This window comes from Aulonocara sp. 'chitande type north' Nkhata Bay, linkage group LG17 (assembly GCF_057382095.1).
Source record: "Aulonocara sp. 'chitande type north' Nkhata Bay isolate Kocher_YH1m ecotype deep benthic linkage group LG17, A_spYH_male_GT1.1, whole genome shotgun sequence".
Lineage (NCBI taxonomy): Eukaryota > Metazoa > Chordata > Actinopteri > Cichliformes > Cichlidae > Aulonocara > Aulonocara sp. 'chitande type north' Nkhata Bay.
Window position 1 is genome coordinate 24,188,261 of NC_141360.1, and position 18,647 is coordinate 24,206,907.

Sequence of the window (18,647 nt, forward strand, 5' to 3'; positions counted from 1 at the left end):
TGAGAAAGACAAAAGTGCTGTTTACGAGTGTTTTGTAGCGTGGCAGAGATGAGCAAGACAATAAGACAGCATGTAGTGCATATCTTTTGTTGTTTTTAGGGATTTTACCACTCTAAGGGTTACTACAAGGATTTGAGAGTGGGTGCCAGCCTGTAACAGATAAAGTTAGTTTATATTATTTAGCTATTATTTAGCCAAATGCTTATGGGCTGCCAGCCACCTAAAAATGTTAAACTCTTAGATGACTGTCCAAATGTTTCAGTGTTTCTCAACCCTCACAGAAAGACACCCCAAAGTCATATACCTGGTAGTGCACTCTGTGGCCAGTAGATGGTGCCTGGTGTAAATCCTAGCAAGCACACAGCAGACAGGTTTCAAGGTTAACAAAGAGCCAGAAGCATTTACACAAAAAACATCAACAGCTTCTACACATTTTACATTCAGTCACATGAGACAGACAGCTAAAGAGCACCTCTGCGTTCCTGGCAGTGCCGGTCATTCATCCATCTATAAATAACTGAGAAAGGAGCAGCGACGCTGCTGCATGGATCATGAAATAATGATGAAGAGGAGGAAACAGGAGAAAAGGAGAACAAGGGAGGCAATTAAAGTGATAATGATGATGGTGGTAAAGCTAGAGACTTGCCTCTTGTAATCTGTCAATATAAAGTCTGCAGGTCTCCAGGTCACAGTCCCCCCTCACCACCACTATGCCAACAGGGATGGCTGAGAAAAAACAAAACAAAACACAGACACATGTTAGAGCTTTAGGGTAATTATAGTAAAGATTTATCAACACATGGTATCCACAGCTGATCACCTACACTAAGAAAATTTTTTTTCTGCACTAGAAATCTTCAGAAATATGTTTAAATATGAAAACGTGGTGCCAGGCTGCAGAAACGTAAATGTTGGACACAGTCGGGTCCAAAATACTAGTTTTATTTGTCTGTCACATGAGTCAAAGGTTTGTTACTTTATAAACCACTAAAACATATTTTTTTTTGTCATGTGTTTTTTGTCATGTGTCATGGTACAAAACCAGCCTGTATGGAAAGTTTCCTCCTTCATTACCAAAACTCATCCATTTGCTCGTTGTAAAGCTTAAAGTTATGTTTCGTGTATCCTGTTGCTGCCTTTTGGAATTTATTTTTAATGGTTTATTTGACAAACAGTGTGACTTACAGTACTTACGCTAATTTAGTCTTAAGATGTAATTCAGCCTTAGTGGAATTCTTAGCAATAACAAACAGGTTAGCAGGTATCTGCTAGCTATATGTGTGTCATAAAGTTGGTTTGGCTAAAAACAAATGAGCTACAAAATTCTGCAGCTGGTGACCCACAATTTATACAAAAAGTCAGATTAAAGCTGATTTCTTTTTTAATTTAAGAGACACAGAGAGCCTTACATATGTCTCGTAGCCGCTCCTTGTCATACTGCAGCCTGTCGTACTCCTGGAGGCTGATCCGGTTCACTCGAAGACGCAGACGATCTGGAACTGCGTGAGGACTGGAAAAAGCACACACACACACGTGCATGTACATGCACACACGCACAGATCAGACATGCCCGAGCAGACAATGAGAAAGGCATACAGATGCATACATGCACGCACAGACACAACTGGACACAACGCAAAACAGATCTGAGCTTTTATTTAAATATAAATATAACTGAGTGTCTGCACACCTGAATGAGTGGCAGCTCGATCAGAGGAGAAAACTACGTAAAAACAAACAAACAACTGAGCTGAACTCCTGCACTTCATTATTGACGATGTTTTGGTCCGTCTGACTTTCAGTGAAAGTGATCTCATGCTGAGATGCTGCCCACGTACCTGACGAAGGCTGGACAGACCAAAACACTGGAATTGAATAAATATTTCAGCAGTAAGCAGCACAGTGGAGTTCAGCTCAGCTGCTTTTACCTGATATTTAATTCCTCCTCTGTCTTCTTTCGTTCATGTGAAAACAGATCTATGAGCTCTGACATATAAAAGACATCTGCACAGGTGTTTGAGAATCATACGTCCACAGAGCCTCAAAAGCTCTAACTCAATAATCTTACCTGCAAAGGGACAGAAAGCGTTTGAAATTACAACAGTTACATGACTCTTGTTACTCAGAGCACAACATTAAGACACTTTACAGGGTCTGGACGTCAAGCAAGAGGCTCGGTTCAGGTAAAGGTAAAGGGACTACAGCGAGGGAAACATTAAGACAAAAGACAGAAGCACACTGAGGAGTGGACAGGCTTTTATCTGCATGCTGCCACGCGCTCTTTCTCTCTCTGCCGCTCTCTTCCAGCCTGTGTAACACAAACACCAACAGCCAGCACGACACAGCAGGGTTTGACCAATACAGCTATTTGAGCATTTCAAATCTGGGGTTCTCAAAATGGGGTTCATGGACCCTCACAGCCAACACGTCCAACAGGAAAAATCTGGGCTTATAAAATAAGGACATTACGACTCCTGTCTGTTACGTCTCACAGGTTGCTGTCTTTCTGATTAGCCACCGCTGCTAACGAGCACAGAGGAACATTAGTCAGGGTGTCCTTGGATAACCTCTCTATGAGGTGCCTGCACCTAAAAACCCAAAAAGCGCCACTTTAAATGAGTTGGGAATCCTAATGCAGAGCCTCTTTCAATGTTGGGACTTTGTCCTGATTTGCCCTTCCTCGCATTAAACATGCAGCAGGAGACAGCCCACGTCAGACTCTTCCTCGCTCCTGGAAATACTCTGCTTGGTTCAGGTGAGGGTACTGCCTGAGTTCAGCATGCAGGAGGCTCACTCGTGGTGAATGTACCGGTCATTACCCGTGAGTTTGTACTAAAGTGTTTGCAGGTTAAAGAGCGTCTCATGTTTGAAAGGCCTGGTTGGACATTTACGTTTCTTCATCAGTGCGATTGCTATTAAGGCTTTTTTTAAACACAACTTTCAAGGAAATATCACTTTCTCTTGTATCATGATTAGGGTGAGGACTTAAGATTGGGTGGGGCCCGTGGGATTTTCTCATTTTAAAATGGGTCGCAGCTTTTCTGCTTCATCCTTTTGTTCAGTAGCCAAAGCTTTGACTGAGCACCACCTCCAATACTACAAATAAAAACTGTTAAATGAACAAATAAAGTCAAATATTTTATAATTTGCTATCATTAAAATCATCATAACTGACCACAAAAAGCTGGGAAGATGCCAACTGCTGATTTTGTCATGTCAAATATTGGTCAAAGCCTGATGGATCAATAAAGACACAACGCTGTCAACACATTTACTCACACGGACACAAACATCCATCCATCCGGTCACAGAGGGCTCAGGTACTTACACAGAGAAGGAGTCGGGGGGAGCAGAGAGGCGGCGCAGATCAGCTGCACACACCTTCTGAATACTACGGCCGTACACACGCGCGCACACACACACACACACACACACACACAGAAGAGAGGAGGAACGTATGACGGGGGGAGATGAGGGGTGGAAAAAGAGAAAATGACGAGGAGGGGAAAGGAAATGAAAAAAAGAGGAGGGGAAGGAGACAAGGTAAAGAAAAGAAAAGAAATAATTAAAGATCACACCGGCGTGTGTGTTGGAGGAATGAAGAAGTGAATATGAAGGAAGACAAAAGAAGAAGAAGAAGAAGAAGAAGAACAGGAGGAACAGACGGAGAAAAGCCCAGAGGTAAGTGGACAAACATTGATAGCACAGTAGCAGTACAGACAGTCGATAAGTTCTGCTACAGAAAGTCATCACCCTCTATTCTTCCTGCTCTCACATGCACACAGTTACTGTAGCTGACACGGTTTAAAATACACACAGATAAAGACAGAGATATACATGAAGAGATATTAGTGCTACGGGGATGGAGGAGGGTTAGTAGTCTCGTGATTCTCTTTGTGCAGGAGGAAATCACAAGGCAGCACTGCCACTCCTGAAACAGATCAATAAGCATCTCCTGTTCACAGGAAACTGCCAGTGTCACGTGTCAGCGTGTCACCCATGCTCTTGTTTGGATTAATTTGATTACACGTCCCTCCTTTGACTTGGTCTGGCGTGCTGTACGGAGATGTGGGAGACTGACGAGTGAATGTCAGCTCCTGCTAAACAGACTGTGTGACTCATTCAGATTTTTTACAACGCTGCTGGCCTAGATCCTCCATCTGTACGAGCGCGCACGTGTGTGTGTGACTCACTCGTTGAGCAGGGGCACAGAGGTGCGTCTCTTGCTCTTCTGGACCATGTTGGCCTGATTTCGAAGAGAGATGCGGAGAGTGGATGGAGCCAGTCGGCATGGCTCGCCGTCCACCTGAACAGAAAGACACGCTGAGGTCATGTTTTAAAAGTCAAACCAATGACTTCATAGTATTTGCTTCTTTTAGGCTTACATCAGCAGCATATAAATCCGAAAATCAGCCAAGAAGCTACTTGCACTCACAAACAGTTTAAAAGACGGAGATCTTAAACCTGCATTCTTTCTAAGGACCAGCAGAGGGTGACTCTTGTTTGGAAAGAGACCTCCACTTCTATAAAATGAAAACGGCCCTCAACTCACTTGCTCTGTGACCTCAGTAAACACTTCCCTGATGACTTTATATGAGCTCAACCTTCTTTTTCTTTTTTTAAATGGTCATTATTGGGGTCATTTTACCCAAAACAGATTGTTCGAAGGTTTGGTTGGGCTCTTGGAGATGTTTTGAGCCGTCTTCAATTTAGTAATAGCTTGTGTAATGTTTATTTGACCTGGCCTGATAAAAAGAAATGTCAGGTTAAATAAATCTCACAAACCGCAGCACAGTATAGCGGACTCTACTAGAGCGGCATTGCACGATTCAGCTCAAAATAATCCTTCTTTATCTCACACTGAGCCCCTGCTCATCACAAACAGAGGGTTTTAACAGCTCTCATCTCTGTCTCCTATCTGAGCTTTTGATCAGAGTCACTGCAGAAAAGAGGCCGCACACAAACATCTGGCTCACTTTTGTCTGTTTGTCATTAAATATCACAAATAAAATTAAATATATAGCCAATTTTAATACACTCGCACTTCTCATTGCATTTACTGCAGCTGAATGACTTCATCATTTCTGCATGACTGTTACTTTAAACAATGCAGTACTCTACACTACCCCGAGAGGTTCTCATGTACCCATCTGAGAAAAACTGTTTAACCCTTTTCTTGTTTCTCAACGTTGTTGCTTCTCTGTTTATATTACAGCCAGCACTATAGTTACGTTTTAAATATCATTAATAGATATGATTAAATAATAATGAAATAAAGAATGAATAATGAAATATTGTCCCCTGCAGAGTTACTCAGAGCTAAACGAAGAATTGAATCAAATATTTAAGAGAGAAAAATTAAAAATCAGTCAGTCATCTCAAAGGTTTGTCAAACTGTGAGGTGCATCACCAGAAACATACGGAATTTAAAAAGGTTGATCTTCATGCTGGGAAACAGGACTGACTGTGCTGAAATTAATTTCACCTGAAGTCAATTGTTTTTAATTGTTACTGATCAATTAAACATGTGAGATGGGGAAGTGGGAACTTTATCCAGGTTTTTGTACCAGAGGAAGTCTTAGAAGCACGGACCTAAAGTTTGCTGTCACGTACCATTTCAATTTCAAAGTTTTTATTAATTAATGTTTTTAATACAAGCTAAACTAGGTATATTAAATTTAATTGTTTATCTATTACTTAATTACTTTAATGCAGCATAAACAGTTTTGGTGGTGAAGGGTCTTTATCAAAAGGAAAAGCCGTAAAACTTCTTCACATTTTCCAAAGCTGTCCAGTGGGCCAGATTGGAGTATTTGCTGGGTCGATTCTGGCCCCCGGGCCTTATGTTAGACACTCCTAAATAAAACTGTACATTTACTACAACAGTTTGTGTTTATTCTGAGGAATTCTACGTGTTTGTTGTTTTCTTATACTCTGATTATTCTCTAGCTGCTCTTGCTTTGAATCCTGCAGGTATGAGGTTGTTATATTACACTCTGTCACTCTAATATTACCTGAACAGGTACAGTCTTGTAGGTAGTGAGGATGACCTCTCTGCACTGGTGAAGTCTCTCTCCGTGACCTCCAACCTGCAGCGCTGCCTAGTGGACAACAGAGACGTTTTCAGATGTGGTTTTCTCTTCGTTGTGCTGCTTCTTTTTTGAAATTCTTACCAGCGAGGCCATGGTGAAGCCGATAACCTCGATGCAGCCGTCGTCATGCCGCTGAGGTTCAAAGTCTCGATGGTCTCCCGTGTTTCCCCATGGCATGGTGCCGGCACAGTATCTGCACACGTGTTAACACAATCATGCAACAACAGAGTCTCAAAAACACCTTAAATGTCATTTGGGCTCCCCCTGTGGCGTCCTGTTGATGACACGCTCACTGCTGATGTTTTTTAGCAAAGGTTAAACTCAAATATCAAATCAGGTGCTTTTCTGGCTGATTCATCTTTCTCCAGTGACGGCGCAGACTTTCCTCTGACCGAACAGGTATGAAATTTGTTTTTATTGACTGAGGAGTATTTTAACTCCAGGCTGCGTGGGAGGACTGAAGTCAACAGCTTCAGCGAGCATAAAACCTGAATTACACCTCCTGCCTCTACCTTCAGCCCACTTCAAGAATTTAATTAGTCAGGTAGTCACAAGAGAGTTGTGGTGTCTCACAGTTTTCTAGATGCTATTTAACATGCTTTGTCACACACTGAATTGTTAGACAGAAATTAAAACTTACAGATGCCCCATTATTTACACGTTTTTCAATAACAGTGAACTTTTTTTCTTTGGTTTTTATTTATTCTTAGCAGAGCAAATACCAAGAAATTCACAAAGAAGCAACACAGCAACACTGTTTTCAAAAAGACTGACTGAGCCACAGATCACAAAACTGCTACTAAATTCACCAATGACTGACTGATGACGCTCGGAGTCTGTCCGCCGTGAATTTCTTCGAAAAAAAGAAAATAGCCAGACCTCTGCTGGGAAGGAAAAGCTCTCAAATCTGTCTGGTTCACAAAAGGCATCGAGACAGAACTGACACTGCAGCAGCACTGAGTGACGGGAAAATAAGTACCGCCCCCTCACAGATGTTCAAAGACACAACACATCTATGTCACAGCTTTAGCTGCCTTAATTCTTCATGCCACAGACTCAACAACGTCCTGGAAACATCCATGTTGGCATGATAGCATCACACAGTTGCTCCACATTTGTGGACTGCACATCCATGATGAGAATTTCCTGTTCCACCACTACTAAAGGTGCTCTGTTGGACTGAGATGGGACTGTGGAGTCCATCTGTGTGCAGGTTCAATAAACCAGTTTGACACCATGTGTCATCCTGCTGGAAGCAACCATCGGAGGATGAGTAGGAATCAGCGTGGTCAGCAACAAGACTTGGGTAGGCTAATAAGGGTCACAAAGAATGGAAAAAATCCTCCACACCATTACACCCCCACCCCTTTGTGTTGAAGCCATTTACCCTTCATTCTAATTTGTGTTGTACAGTTATTTCATTTTTAACCTTAATTTATATTTTATTCCTTCCTAGTTAAATTTACCCTTTTTAATTTTTCATATTTATTTCCTATCTTATTCATAGCCTTTTCCTTTTTTGTTTTCTTTAGGTCACGAGCAGTTGTCCAAGCATTTCACTACATATCGTACTGTGTATGACTGTGTACGTGACAAATAAAATTTGAATTTGAATTTGAAGCTATGAAGCTAATCAATAATATTCAGAAACCTAGACAGTGCCTGACTAAGTTCAGGTCAAGAAATTCCTGGGAACCATCGATTTGCGCCATCGTGGCCACTCCATGATCACCTACCTGGGAATGTTTAGAAACACTATGCACTGGAACTTCAGCTCCTGGATCTTGGGAGTGAGATCTGTGCCATCACACTGTGAAACACATGGAAAGAGAAACATTGAGCCAACGTTTCACAGAATGTGCGCCACATATTTGCAGTATAACAACTTATTTTCACTCTCAGAACGTTTGTTTTGCTTTTAAATGTCATTTCAAGCGTCGCTCGCCGTTCTCAGCTTTTACTCTCAGTTTCACTGTCCTCACTCTCGGTCCAACCCGCCCCCACGTTCTGATTAATCAGGTCAAGGGTCACGCCACACTCAGCTCCCTGCAGGATGCCGTTAATGATTTATTGCTGCAACCACGTAAGATGTGCCATTTTCTAAATGTACAAACCATTTCTGGGTCAGATTTTTCATATTCAATTATCTATTTTCCACCAGGAAAGTTTCTAAATCAAAGCATAATTAAAGGATAAGTCCAGTCAAATTCAATATGCTTCTATAAATAAATCCAAGGAAAAGACCAAAACCAACAGAAAGCCTCAGCGCTGCGCATCCGAAGCTTGAGCTCATTCCTCTGTGCCACACAGCTCCATTATTCTCACAGAAACTATATAAAACACATCAGCGTTAACACCTCTAACAAGTTCCTGCATTACAATGAACGAGGGCACTGTAAATCTGCTGATGCTGCTATAAATGCTCACAGCAACAACAAATTAGCAGCTGAAAACAATCCCAAACAAACAGTTTTTCCTCCTGTGTTACTAATATTTGTTCAAAACTGCAGCGCCAAGATTGTTTTAAGGAAACGATTGAGTCTTTTTTTCTTTCTTTCTTTGAATGACGGGATATATTTATTATCCAAAGCAGCAGGAAACAAGAAGCTTGAGGATGAGAGTCAGCATCAGAGTAGGGAAGTCGGAAAATGTTCCGAGACGATCAAAAAACTGTTTGTGTTTTGCTGCTCTGGCATGAAATTTCAACAGATGCTGCTCTCGGGGCATCACTGACACTGAAGACACAGTAAACAATCCTGTAATTTAGTCATGTTCTACTCAGTCCAAGATAGTTACAGGGTTTGTTAACTGGGAAAAAAAATCAAAGGGACCGTTCACCACCAAATCAAGTCAAATCAATCAGATGTGCTATTTCACACATATGAGTTCCCAACAGGAAATTTGCAGGGCGCCCTCTGGTGGACAAACTTTGCAACATCAACACTCATAACAAGGCTGAAGGGTGTTTCTTTCATTTCTTTTTTACTTTTTTAGTTATGGTTAATCAGCCATCACAAGAGACAATACCTATATATCAATAGCTAATATTGACAAATTACTAATATAAGGGCAATAGAAAATCAATATTTCATATAAGCAACTTTATTCTTCAACACAGCCTGAACTTTCTGGGGCTGCTTTCTTGTACTTTCTTTAAGTAGTCTTGAGGAATAGTTCTCCGGACTTCTTGAAAGACATTCAAAGCTCGTCTTTGGATGTTTTTTCTGCCTGTAGATGATCCCACACTGCTTCAGTAACGTTGAGGTCCGAGCTCCGGGGAGGCCAATCCATGACTGTGTGTTTCATCCAGGAATGATTTTACTGCATTGACATTGTATTTGGGATCAATGTCATACCTAAAAAAATTAAGCCAGCCTGTCCAGGGTGGACATTACATGCTGGATCAAAATCTGATAGTACTTATCTGCATTCCTAATTCCATAAGATTTTCCAAGATATCCAACACTACTGCCTGAAATACAGCCCCCAACCAAGACACAGCCTCTGCCATGCTTTACAGATAGCTGTAGATACTGTTGTACCCCTCTCCTGCATTCCTCTGTAGATGTTAATGTTGACTTGAACCTACAGCTGATATCGTCCAAGCCTGCTCCAGTTAGCACAGAGCAGAGGGCGCAGCGCACTCTGGACAGGTCACCAGTCCATCACAGGGCTAACATGAAGAGAGAGACAACAAACCAGAAATCTGCTCTGCACCACATACTGGATCACCCCTGAGATGGGGTGAACTGTCCCTTTAAATATGCTCATTTTATCTCTGGGCATTTTTCTTTTTTTAAGGAATTTTTCAATTAACCAATGAAATCGTCATTAGAAATGTTAATAAAAAACTGTTGGTGCTCTAACCCTGGGGTAGATGTCAGTGTTCAGGGTCAGTGAATGAGCAGCGCGGTGGTTCTTGTAAGACTTTAATGAAGGACACTTCAGCACGGCGGCCGTTAAAAGAGAAGCAGAGGGCGGGATTTTAATCACCGACCTGCTGCCCAAACATGTCGACACAGAAAACGATACAGGCGGAGAGCGAGAGAGAAGACGGAGAGAGTGTGTTAACACTCACCACCACTCTGACGTGCTTGGACAAATCCCTGGAGCTCCTCTGGAGGAAATCTGAGAACGCAGCCTGCACACACACACACACACACACACACACACACACACACACACACACACACACACACACACACACACACACACACACACACACACACACACACACACACACACACACACACACACACACACACAGAGAGAATGGGGCCCAATCAAACAGAATTACAGTTCATTACATTTCCCTCATTAAAAAGAGATAACTCCGTGACACGCTTCCGCTCCAACTCCCACCCATCACTTCTCCCTTCCAACTCACATCCTTCACAGAGAATTTGCTCATTCCAAATAGCTCCAAATTTAAAAATTCTTGTTTAAGAATTTTTATTTCAATCGGGGAGGTTCAGAAGCTAGAGCTGCACGAAGTTGGAAAAATGCTGGATTAATTAACAATAGATCAAAGATCAAAACAGCGTGCTATGACCTCGGCTCACTACAGATCAGTAAAATTACTGGATTACAGGAAAATTACCCAAAAATCATCTGGCGAAGGTATGCAGTCGATGTGAATGGCTGCATTAAAAATAGATAAGTCTGAAAAATGTTTTAATTCATGAAACATTTGCACAGATTTTACGTGCTGGTGTGTAAAGGCCCTCAGAGTGAACGCTAGACTGACTCCCTGCACCGTCAGGTGGCACAACCTGGTACTGCTCAAAAGTACAGCCTGGTCCTCGTTCAACTTCACCTGAAATCTGCTCAGTGTACAGAGGCTTGGGATATAAAGTCAAAGCAGATGTTTCTTTACATTCTGTAGCTTTTACTTTCTTTTGAAAAACAGCTGAGATATTCTCTTTGCCTCCATGTGTATTTACTCTGAGTGATTTTTTGCAGCACCTCATTCTCGCTTATTTAAACCAGACTTCTTCCTGCTCATCCTAACATGTGTCTGTGTGTCAGACAGACAGTGACTGGGAGGAAGAGTTTCGGCTCCAAAGGTTTGTGTGTCTGTGGATGTGTGAGCAGAAAGAAAGTCATCGGGGACACTCACTCCTGCATAGAACATCTTGTTGCGGAAGCGACTGTTAAACTTTTCTGGGTTGGCCTCTGGAAAGACACAATTAGAGAGGCAGAGAGAAAGAAGGAGAATACATTAAAGATGCGACAAAGACCGTGGGATTACAAATGTGAAAACTCACGCAGAGCGGTGCAGAGTAACACGGAGAGACTGACTCATTTGTGCATGCCTGAATGTGTGAATCTGATTCAGTATCCTTTGTAAATTTTTCATTCTGCTCATCTTTCTCTTCTTTTTTTTTAACAAAAGCAGAAAATGATCTATTAACTACGGAGAGGAGGACCTAATGGAACATGAATAGAGTTGACACAAGGTGAAAATTTAAAAAAAGACTGATATTAAAATAGCTTTCACACACCTCTGGACTCGTGGAACTCCAGGGTGACGTGCGCGTCGAAGCCAAGGCTGAAGTAGTTGTTGAACACGTTCAAGGGCAGCTGAGGATGCAGGAAAAACACTGAAGTGGGCCTCTTTGCATAAATATAATGTAATTTATTCACATAGACAGCTCACATCCTCTTTGAGCATAAACTCTGACCATTTAGCTACTGATACTCATCCAAATTCACACTTTTTGGTAAAGCCCAACTCTTTAAACCCACGGTATAGATATTAACAAGCAAAAACCTCAGAGGCTGAAAAATAAAGCACCAAAACTGCCCTATCTTTATTCCAACAGTGTACCTAATATGGAACGCACACATCCTAACTTCCAGCACAAACTGACCTTCTGTGTGCCCTCCTCTGGCTGGGCAGAGCTCTTTTCTACTAAGAGGTTCCACCTGTCCAGCTGCACCACCGAACCGTCCTCCACATGACACAAAACCTTGGACACTGGTTCATCCGTGTAGCCCTGCAGGGAGGATAGCAAACACAAGACAGAGGCAAATTTAACTACCCAACATCTACACAGTCATCCGTGCAAAAGGGTTTTAATGTTACATTTAATATGCATCTGTGCAAAGTGAGGATAAATACACACTGCAGAACATCTAAACTATTTGAGTAAGTGAAAATAGGACAAAGATGACATGTTGTAACGCAAACGTTTAATAAAGTGAGATTTTCTTTTTAACTGAATGCTAGCAATGAATATTAATAAAATGCTGGAAAGGTTGTGTAAAGGTTGTGTAGGTTGCTACAAAATGACCCGGTGAAGCATCTGATAACCTTTTAGGTTAAATGGAAACTTAACTGGGTATAAAAAGAGGACCTCAGAGCTGCTCGATCTATCAGAGAGGCCCAGCCTCTTTAATAACAGGGCAGAATCCAGCATTCATGACAATATGGGAGAGCATTAGAGCATATGGAAGGGGTTGACCTTCACATCTGTAAAGACCCATCAGTGCTGAATGAAAAATTGTGGAGCCATTTTCAGGGAAGTGGTTTTTTTTTATATCATTTAGCTAAAAATAAAACTTTACAGTACGACACCAGGTATCAGCTACCTGCAATGCAGTCTAGAGATCCCTCCCCATGTGCTTCAACCCCCACTCACACCCCGCTTCATGTTACCTCAATAGGTCACAATGTCTCACATAGTGGTTTACCCTTAATCCCTGGTGATGATTTAAGACCCTAGTCTTTGTTCACACTTTGGCTCATGTGACAACTCTCATGATCAGTAGCAGGTCAACAAACAAAGGGGAGAAGTCCCACTAGGGGTTAAATATCTCTCAAGACGACTATGACTTGGATGACTGAGAACCTATACAAACATGATAGTTTAAAACCCACTGGGTCATTGGTAAACCATCTAGGGTTCAGTCTTAATTTCACTGACCAATAATTTTCATCGCAGTTTTTTCCCCCCCTCACAAAACATGAGAATAACTAAACGAAAACTAACGGACGAAAACTGATGAAACATAGCGACACTTTCATCAACAACTATAAACAAAATATTCAGAGAGATAAGATCCAATCAGAACTAATTAAGTTGTGCAGAAAGGCGGGACGATTTAGGAAATGATCCAATCAGAATGAAGGTTAGACCTGACAAATGGCATCCGTACAACCAGCTCCCCTGTTTCTCATGAAAACGACAACACTTGGAAGGATTTCAAAATAAGACTTTGTAAACCTTGTGGAGCACCTCTGCTCTGTAAAGACATAACAAACCTTTTCACTTTAGTCAATGAATCAACTTTTGAATTTGGCTCCTATAATCTTAATAATAAAACTACAAGTCGAATAAAACTAAAAGTATTTAGATGTCTAAATTATGACTAAAACTAAATCAAATATTGCAGTAAAAATTAATTCTGCTAGAGTTTGGTTAACACCATGTAAGAGTAACTTCTAGTAAAAAATAAATAAATAATAATAATAGCAAATAATTGTAAGAACTGTAAGAATGTTGTAAGAACTGCCAGTTCTGGAGGATTTGTTAGCTGTTTGTAAATCAGTCTAAATGCTGTGATATACACACAGCTTTACTCATTGAGTTCAGGCAATAAAAAAAAATATATATATATATTAAAAAAAAGGAGTAGAAATTTTGAGAATCACATTTAAGGAATGTGCACAGCAGCTAAAAACAGACTGGGATGCAGAGAAGAACGAGAGAGAAAGTGGACAGTGGAAGACTGAAGAAGAGGCTAAGGCTGTTTCTTGTCGCTCCATTCCTCTTTCATCTCCTTGCTAACAAGAACACCACGCGCAAGAAAACACACTAAGTAATAAAAGAGAGGAGCAGACAGGAACAGCATGCGATGATTGGATTTCAGTGAGCGATGATTGAGGTTTCATTACTGCCACTATAACCATAACCTTTAAGAGCATCAAACACAACCACATGATGCACGTCCACGGATTTCACAATCTCCGCAGGTCGATCCCTCTCATGTACAGTTTTCTGTCTTCGTTTGCTTTTATTTTCTCCCTCCTTTTGGACAAATAAAGGAAACAAGACAAAAGACAACACACACACATATAAGGAGAAAACAATCTGATGGTAGTAGCGCTCATCAGCAGGGCCTCTTAGCTGCTGACACACACACAGTCAGGTTTCAACTTACATTAACTTAATTTAACCAAAACCTACACAATCTAAAACCTAACTTTTGACCCAACAGGTTATTAACACTCAAATCAAGTCATTTGCATGGAGGAAACGATCGTTTGTGTGTCCAAAACAAGTCCGCACCATTTATGTCCCCGCAATGTAAGTACTAACAAGGACACACACTCAGCAGGAGAGCTCACACTCAAACAGCAAGTCACAGGGACAGTCACACTCACGCAGCGAGAGGTGGAACAGATACGGCGGTGAGTAACACAACTGAGTGTCAGAGAGATGAGAGAGAGATCAGGACAGAAGAAGGAAAGAGACATAAGCAATATAAAATAGCAGGAAGAGGGAGAAATAAGGGTGAGAGAGAAAGGGAAGGGAAGGGAAGGAAAGGAAAAACAAGCGATAGGAGGAAAGATGAGCAAAACAGAAGAGAAGAATGAAGGAGGAGAGAAAAAAGTGGAAAGAAATGGAAAGAAAGCTAATGCAAACTAAATGAGAAGAGAGCAAGATGATGAGGGAAGGTCCAGCAAATGGGGGGGAAAATAAATGAAAAGGGAAGAAAATATGAGGAAAGTAGAGAATGGAAAGACAAGGACAATATAGAGGACAGGAAATAGATATATTTTATTTATCTTTCAATATAGACTGAAAGAAAAAGAGGCGAGAAGAAAGAAAGGAGCAAGAAGGAGAGGGAACAGCAGTAAAGGAAAGACAGCAGGATGAAGAAGGAAGGTCCAGAAAATGAAAGAAAAATTAAATGAAAACAAAAGAAGTTGGAGAAAGTTGGGAAAAAGAGGAAAGGTAGGAAATGAAAAAAAAAAAAACTCTAAAGAAAGTGCAAAAGGGAAAGTCAAAGGAAGAAAAGAGGATGAAAGAGTGAGAACAAGGAATGGAGCAAGGAGAAGAGCAGTGAGGGCAAGGCAAGGAAAGGAAAGGAAAGGAAAGGAAAGGAAAGGAAAGGAAAGGAGATGCACCAACAGTTAAAAAAAAGGATAAGAAATGAGAACTCAGAGGAATGGAGAGGAAATGGAAATAGACAAAGTGGATAAAATGCCTGCAGTCAGAAATACTTGATGAAATAGAGGACAAAAAGGATAGAGCAATTAGACTAATTAATCACATGGCAGATAAGAATTTCCACTCAGGGCCGTCTTCGCTCCAAGCGTGTATCTCTGTACGTATCGGGAATGTTTTATCATTGCTTTCACTGCTGCTCCATCCGGAGCTGCTGAAGTCATTCGCGTGTCCTTGCTTCATCGTTCAGCTCGGTGCAGGGCTGAGACGGCACAGTTCATTACACTCAGTGATACTGAACTACAAGGTCCATCCTTACTGTCACATATACAGTGGGGCAAAAAAGTATTTAGTCAGCCACCGATTGTGCAAGTTCCCCCACCTAAAATGATGACAGAGGTCAGTAATCTGCACCAGAGGTACACTTCAACTGTGAGAGACAGAATGTGAAAAAAAATTCCATGAATCCACATGGTAGGATTTGTAAAGAATTTATTCGTAAATCAGGGTGGAAAATAAGTATTTGGTCAATAACAAAAATACAACTCAATACTTTGTAACATAACCTTTGTTGGCAATAACAGAGGTCAAACGTTTACTATAGGTCTTTACCAGGTTTGCACACACAGTAGCTGGTATTTTGGCCCATTCCTCCATGCAGATCTTCTCGAGAGCAGTGATGTTTTGGGGCTGTCGCCGAGCAACACGGACTTTCAACTCCCGCCACAGATTTTCTATGGGGTTGAGGTCTGGAGACTGGCTAGGCCACTCCAGGACTTTCAAATGCTTCTTACGGAGCCACTCCTTTGTTGCCTGGGCGGTGTGTTTTGGATCATTGTCATGTTGGAAGACCCAGCCTCGTTTCATCTTCAAAGTTCTCACTGATGGAAGGAGGTTTTGGCTCAAAATCTCACGATACATGGCCCCATTCATTCTGTCCTTAACACGGATCAGTCGTCCTGTCCCCTTGGCAGAAAAACAGCCCCATAGCATGATGTTTCCACCCCCATGCTTCACAGTAGGTATGGTGTTCTTGGGATGCAACTCAGTATTCTTCTTCCTCCAAACACGACGAGTTGAGTTTATACCAAAAAGTTCTACTTTGGTTTCATCTGACCACATGACATTCTCCCAATCCTCTGCTGTATCATCCATGTGCTCTCTGGCAAACTTCAGACGGGCCTGGACATGCACTGGCTTCAGCAGCGGAACACGTCTGGCACTGCGGGATTTGATTCCCTGCCGTTGTAGTGTGTTACTGATGGTGACCTTTGTTACTTTGGTCCCAGCTCTCTGCAGGTCATTCACCAGGTCCCCCCGTGTGGTTCTGGGATCTTTGCTCACCGTTCTCATGATCATTTTGACCCCACGGGATGAGATCTTGCGTGGAGCCCCAGATCGAGGGAGATTATCAGTGGTCTTGTATGTCTTCCATTTTCTGATGATTGCTCCCACAGTTGATTTTTTCACACCAAGCTGCTTGCCTATTGTAGATTCACTCTTCCCAGTCTGGTGCAGGTCTACAATACTTTTCCTGGTGTCCTTCGAAAGCTCTTTGGTCTTGGCCATGGCGGAGTTTGGAGTCTGACTGTTTGAGGCTGTGGACAGGTGTCTTTTATACAGATGATGAGTTCAAACAGGTGCCATTCATACAGGTAACGAGTGGGGGACAGAAAAGCTTCTTACAGAAGACGTTACAGGTCTGTGAGAGCCAGAGATTTTCCTTGTTTGAGGTGACCAAATACTTATTTTCCACCCTGATTTACGAATAAATTCTTTACAAATCCTACCATGTGGATTCATGGATTTTTTTTTCACATTCTGTCTCTCACAGTTGAAGTGTACCTCTGGTGCAGATTACTGACCTCTGTCATCATTTTAAGTGGGGGAACTTGCACAATCGGTGGCTGACTAAATACTTTTTTGCCCCACTGTACTGCATGCTGTCATTTTACTGCAGCATGTCAGCCAGAAAATAGATTTTTGTAAAGACCTCTTATCAATTTACTAATACATTTATGCCAATTATCTGAAAAATGTGAAGAAAAATTGCTGACATATCAATTTTTTTCACTCTAACTTTTGACTCATACGTGAAATATTTGATGTATTATCCTCACTACAAGCCTACATAGCTGATCTCATGAAAAGTCTCATGGAAGAATGTGGGTGCTCGTAAAAGATCTGCTGCAGTGCTGTTATTGAAACGTGTGTCAAGAGGCAGATTCTTCAAACTTTAGTGCTTCATCAGAGTTTTAGGAACAAGTTGCAGATTTTTGTCAGACTTTCTGAAAGTTTTGGGGAGAGGAAGGTCAAAACCAGCAGAGGAGGGTTCGCCTTTCATAATCCAACAAATGCCACACTTCCAGCTTTTGTAAGGCTATTTCTAGAAAAAGTTCCACCTTGACAACAGTACAATATGCTTTATGTTTGAGACTCCATACGAGTCTTTTACCATAAATTTAGCTTGTGTAAACTGTAAATTTTCAAGAGTGAAAAAGGTACATCTGAAAAATGTACTTAATTGCACTATTTCCTCTAGACATCTTTAAAGTTACAGTGTGTAAAATCTCACCACTAGATGTCAGTAGATTGCAGATTGTGGTCAACTGAGTCGTTTTCTTACCCCAGAGGGGTTTTATTGTTTTGGGTTTTTTTTGCTATTTGTAGGGCTGGTGGCCCACTGTTTAATTCAGCTGTCAATGCTGGATGATAATCAGCACTTGCAACAATATCAGGAAATATATAAGCACGTTTATTCACATTTCTGTGCTCCGGGCGGTAGTCGGAGGAATCAAAATCTCTAAAAGTAGTAAAATGGTGGGGTTTCTGGTTTACTTTCAACAAATCTTGGTCATATTTTTCCTGTGTTTTTCTTAATGAAATGAGTAAAGCTTTTCTTAATGAATAGAGAACTTTCTTTGTATAAGTTTGGAAATTGTTTTGTCATTTTTAGCAGCTGTGTCTTCATGATATTTGCTTTGTGTTTGTTGTGCAATAGACGAGGATCTTTTACAGCTCACTGGGGAAAAAACGATTGTTTGGACCCCCTATGAGACAATAAACAATATAATAACAAAGAGATTTCAGAAAATTTGCAGCAATGAACTGCGGCTTATTATTTTGGTGTGTGAGTCTCAGTGAGCACAACTGGTCCACATATAATTGAAACGATGAGTCTGGGATACCTTACTTAAAGACATCCATGCGTTTTTTTCTATTATTTCTGGAATGTGAAAACAAACAGTGTATTTTACGCTTGAGGAAATGAAACCCTACTTTAAAAAAATGATGGAAATGGTTTGTTTTTTCTTACAGTATAAGTGATTTTCCCCTGAGGGAAACCCAAACCCTTTCTGTTTCCTATGCACGAAAAACC

At 41.3% G+C, this 18,647-nt stretch overlaps 1 protein-coding gene across 5 annotated transcripts in view; it reads right to left on the reverse strand.

Annotated features, from left to right (window-relative positions):
* dgki (diacylglycerol kinase, iota) overlaps positions 1 to 18,647 on the reverse strand; it is a 116,489-nt gene that overhangs the window by 11,581 nt on the left and 86,261 nt on the right. For 3 of the 5 annotated variants that reach the window (XM_086270209.1, XM_086270208.1, XM_086270212.1), the window contains 12 exons: positions 11,966 to 12,091; positions 11,597 to 11,675; positions 11,212 to 11,267; positions 10,171 to 10,233; positions 7,829 to 7,902; positions 6,174 to 6,285; positions 6,015 to 6,101; positions 4,194 to 4,306; positions 3,329 to 3,391; positions 1,410 to 1,510; positions 647 to 726; positions 305 to 349 (listed from right to left, as the gene is read on the reverse strand). In XM_086270209.1, coding sequence (XP_086126335.1) covers positions 305 to 349; positions 647 to 726; positions 1,410 to 1,510; positions 3,329 to 3,391; positions 4,194 to 4,306; positions 6,015 to 6,101; positions 6,174 to 6,285; positions 7,829 to 7,902; positions 10,171 to 10,233; positions 11,212 to 11,267; positions 11,597 to 11,675; positions 11,966 to 12,091 — 999 coding nt within the window. The remainder of the gene's footprint in view (positions 1 to 304; positions 350 to 646; positions 727 to 1,409; positions 1,511 to 3,328; positions 3,392 to 4,193; positions 4,307 to 6,014; positions 6,102 to 6,173; positions 6,286 to 7,828; positions 7,903 to 10,170; positions 10,234 to 11,211; positions 11,268 to 11,596; positions 11,676 to 11,965; positions 12,092 to 18,647) is intronic. The other 2 variants (XM_086270211.1, XM_086270210.1) reach the window with 2 other exon arrangements.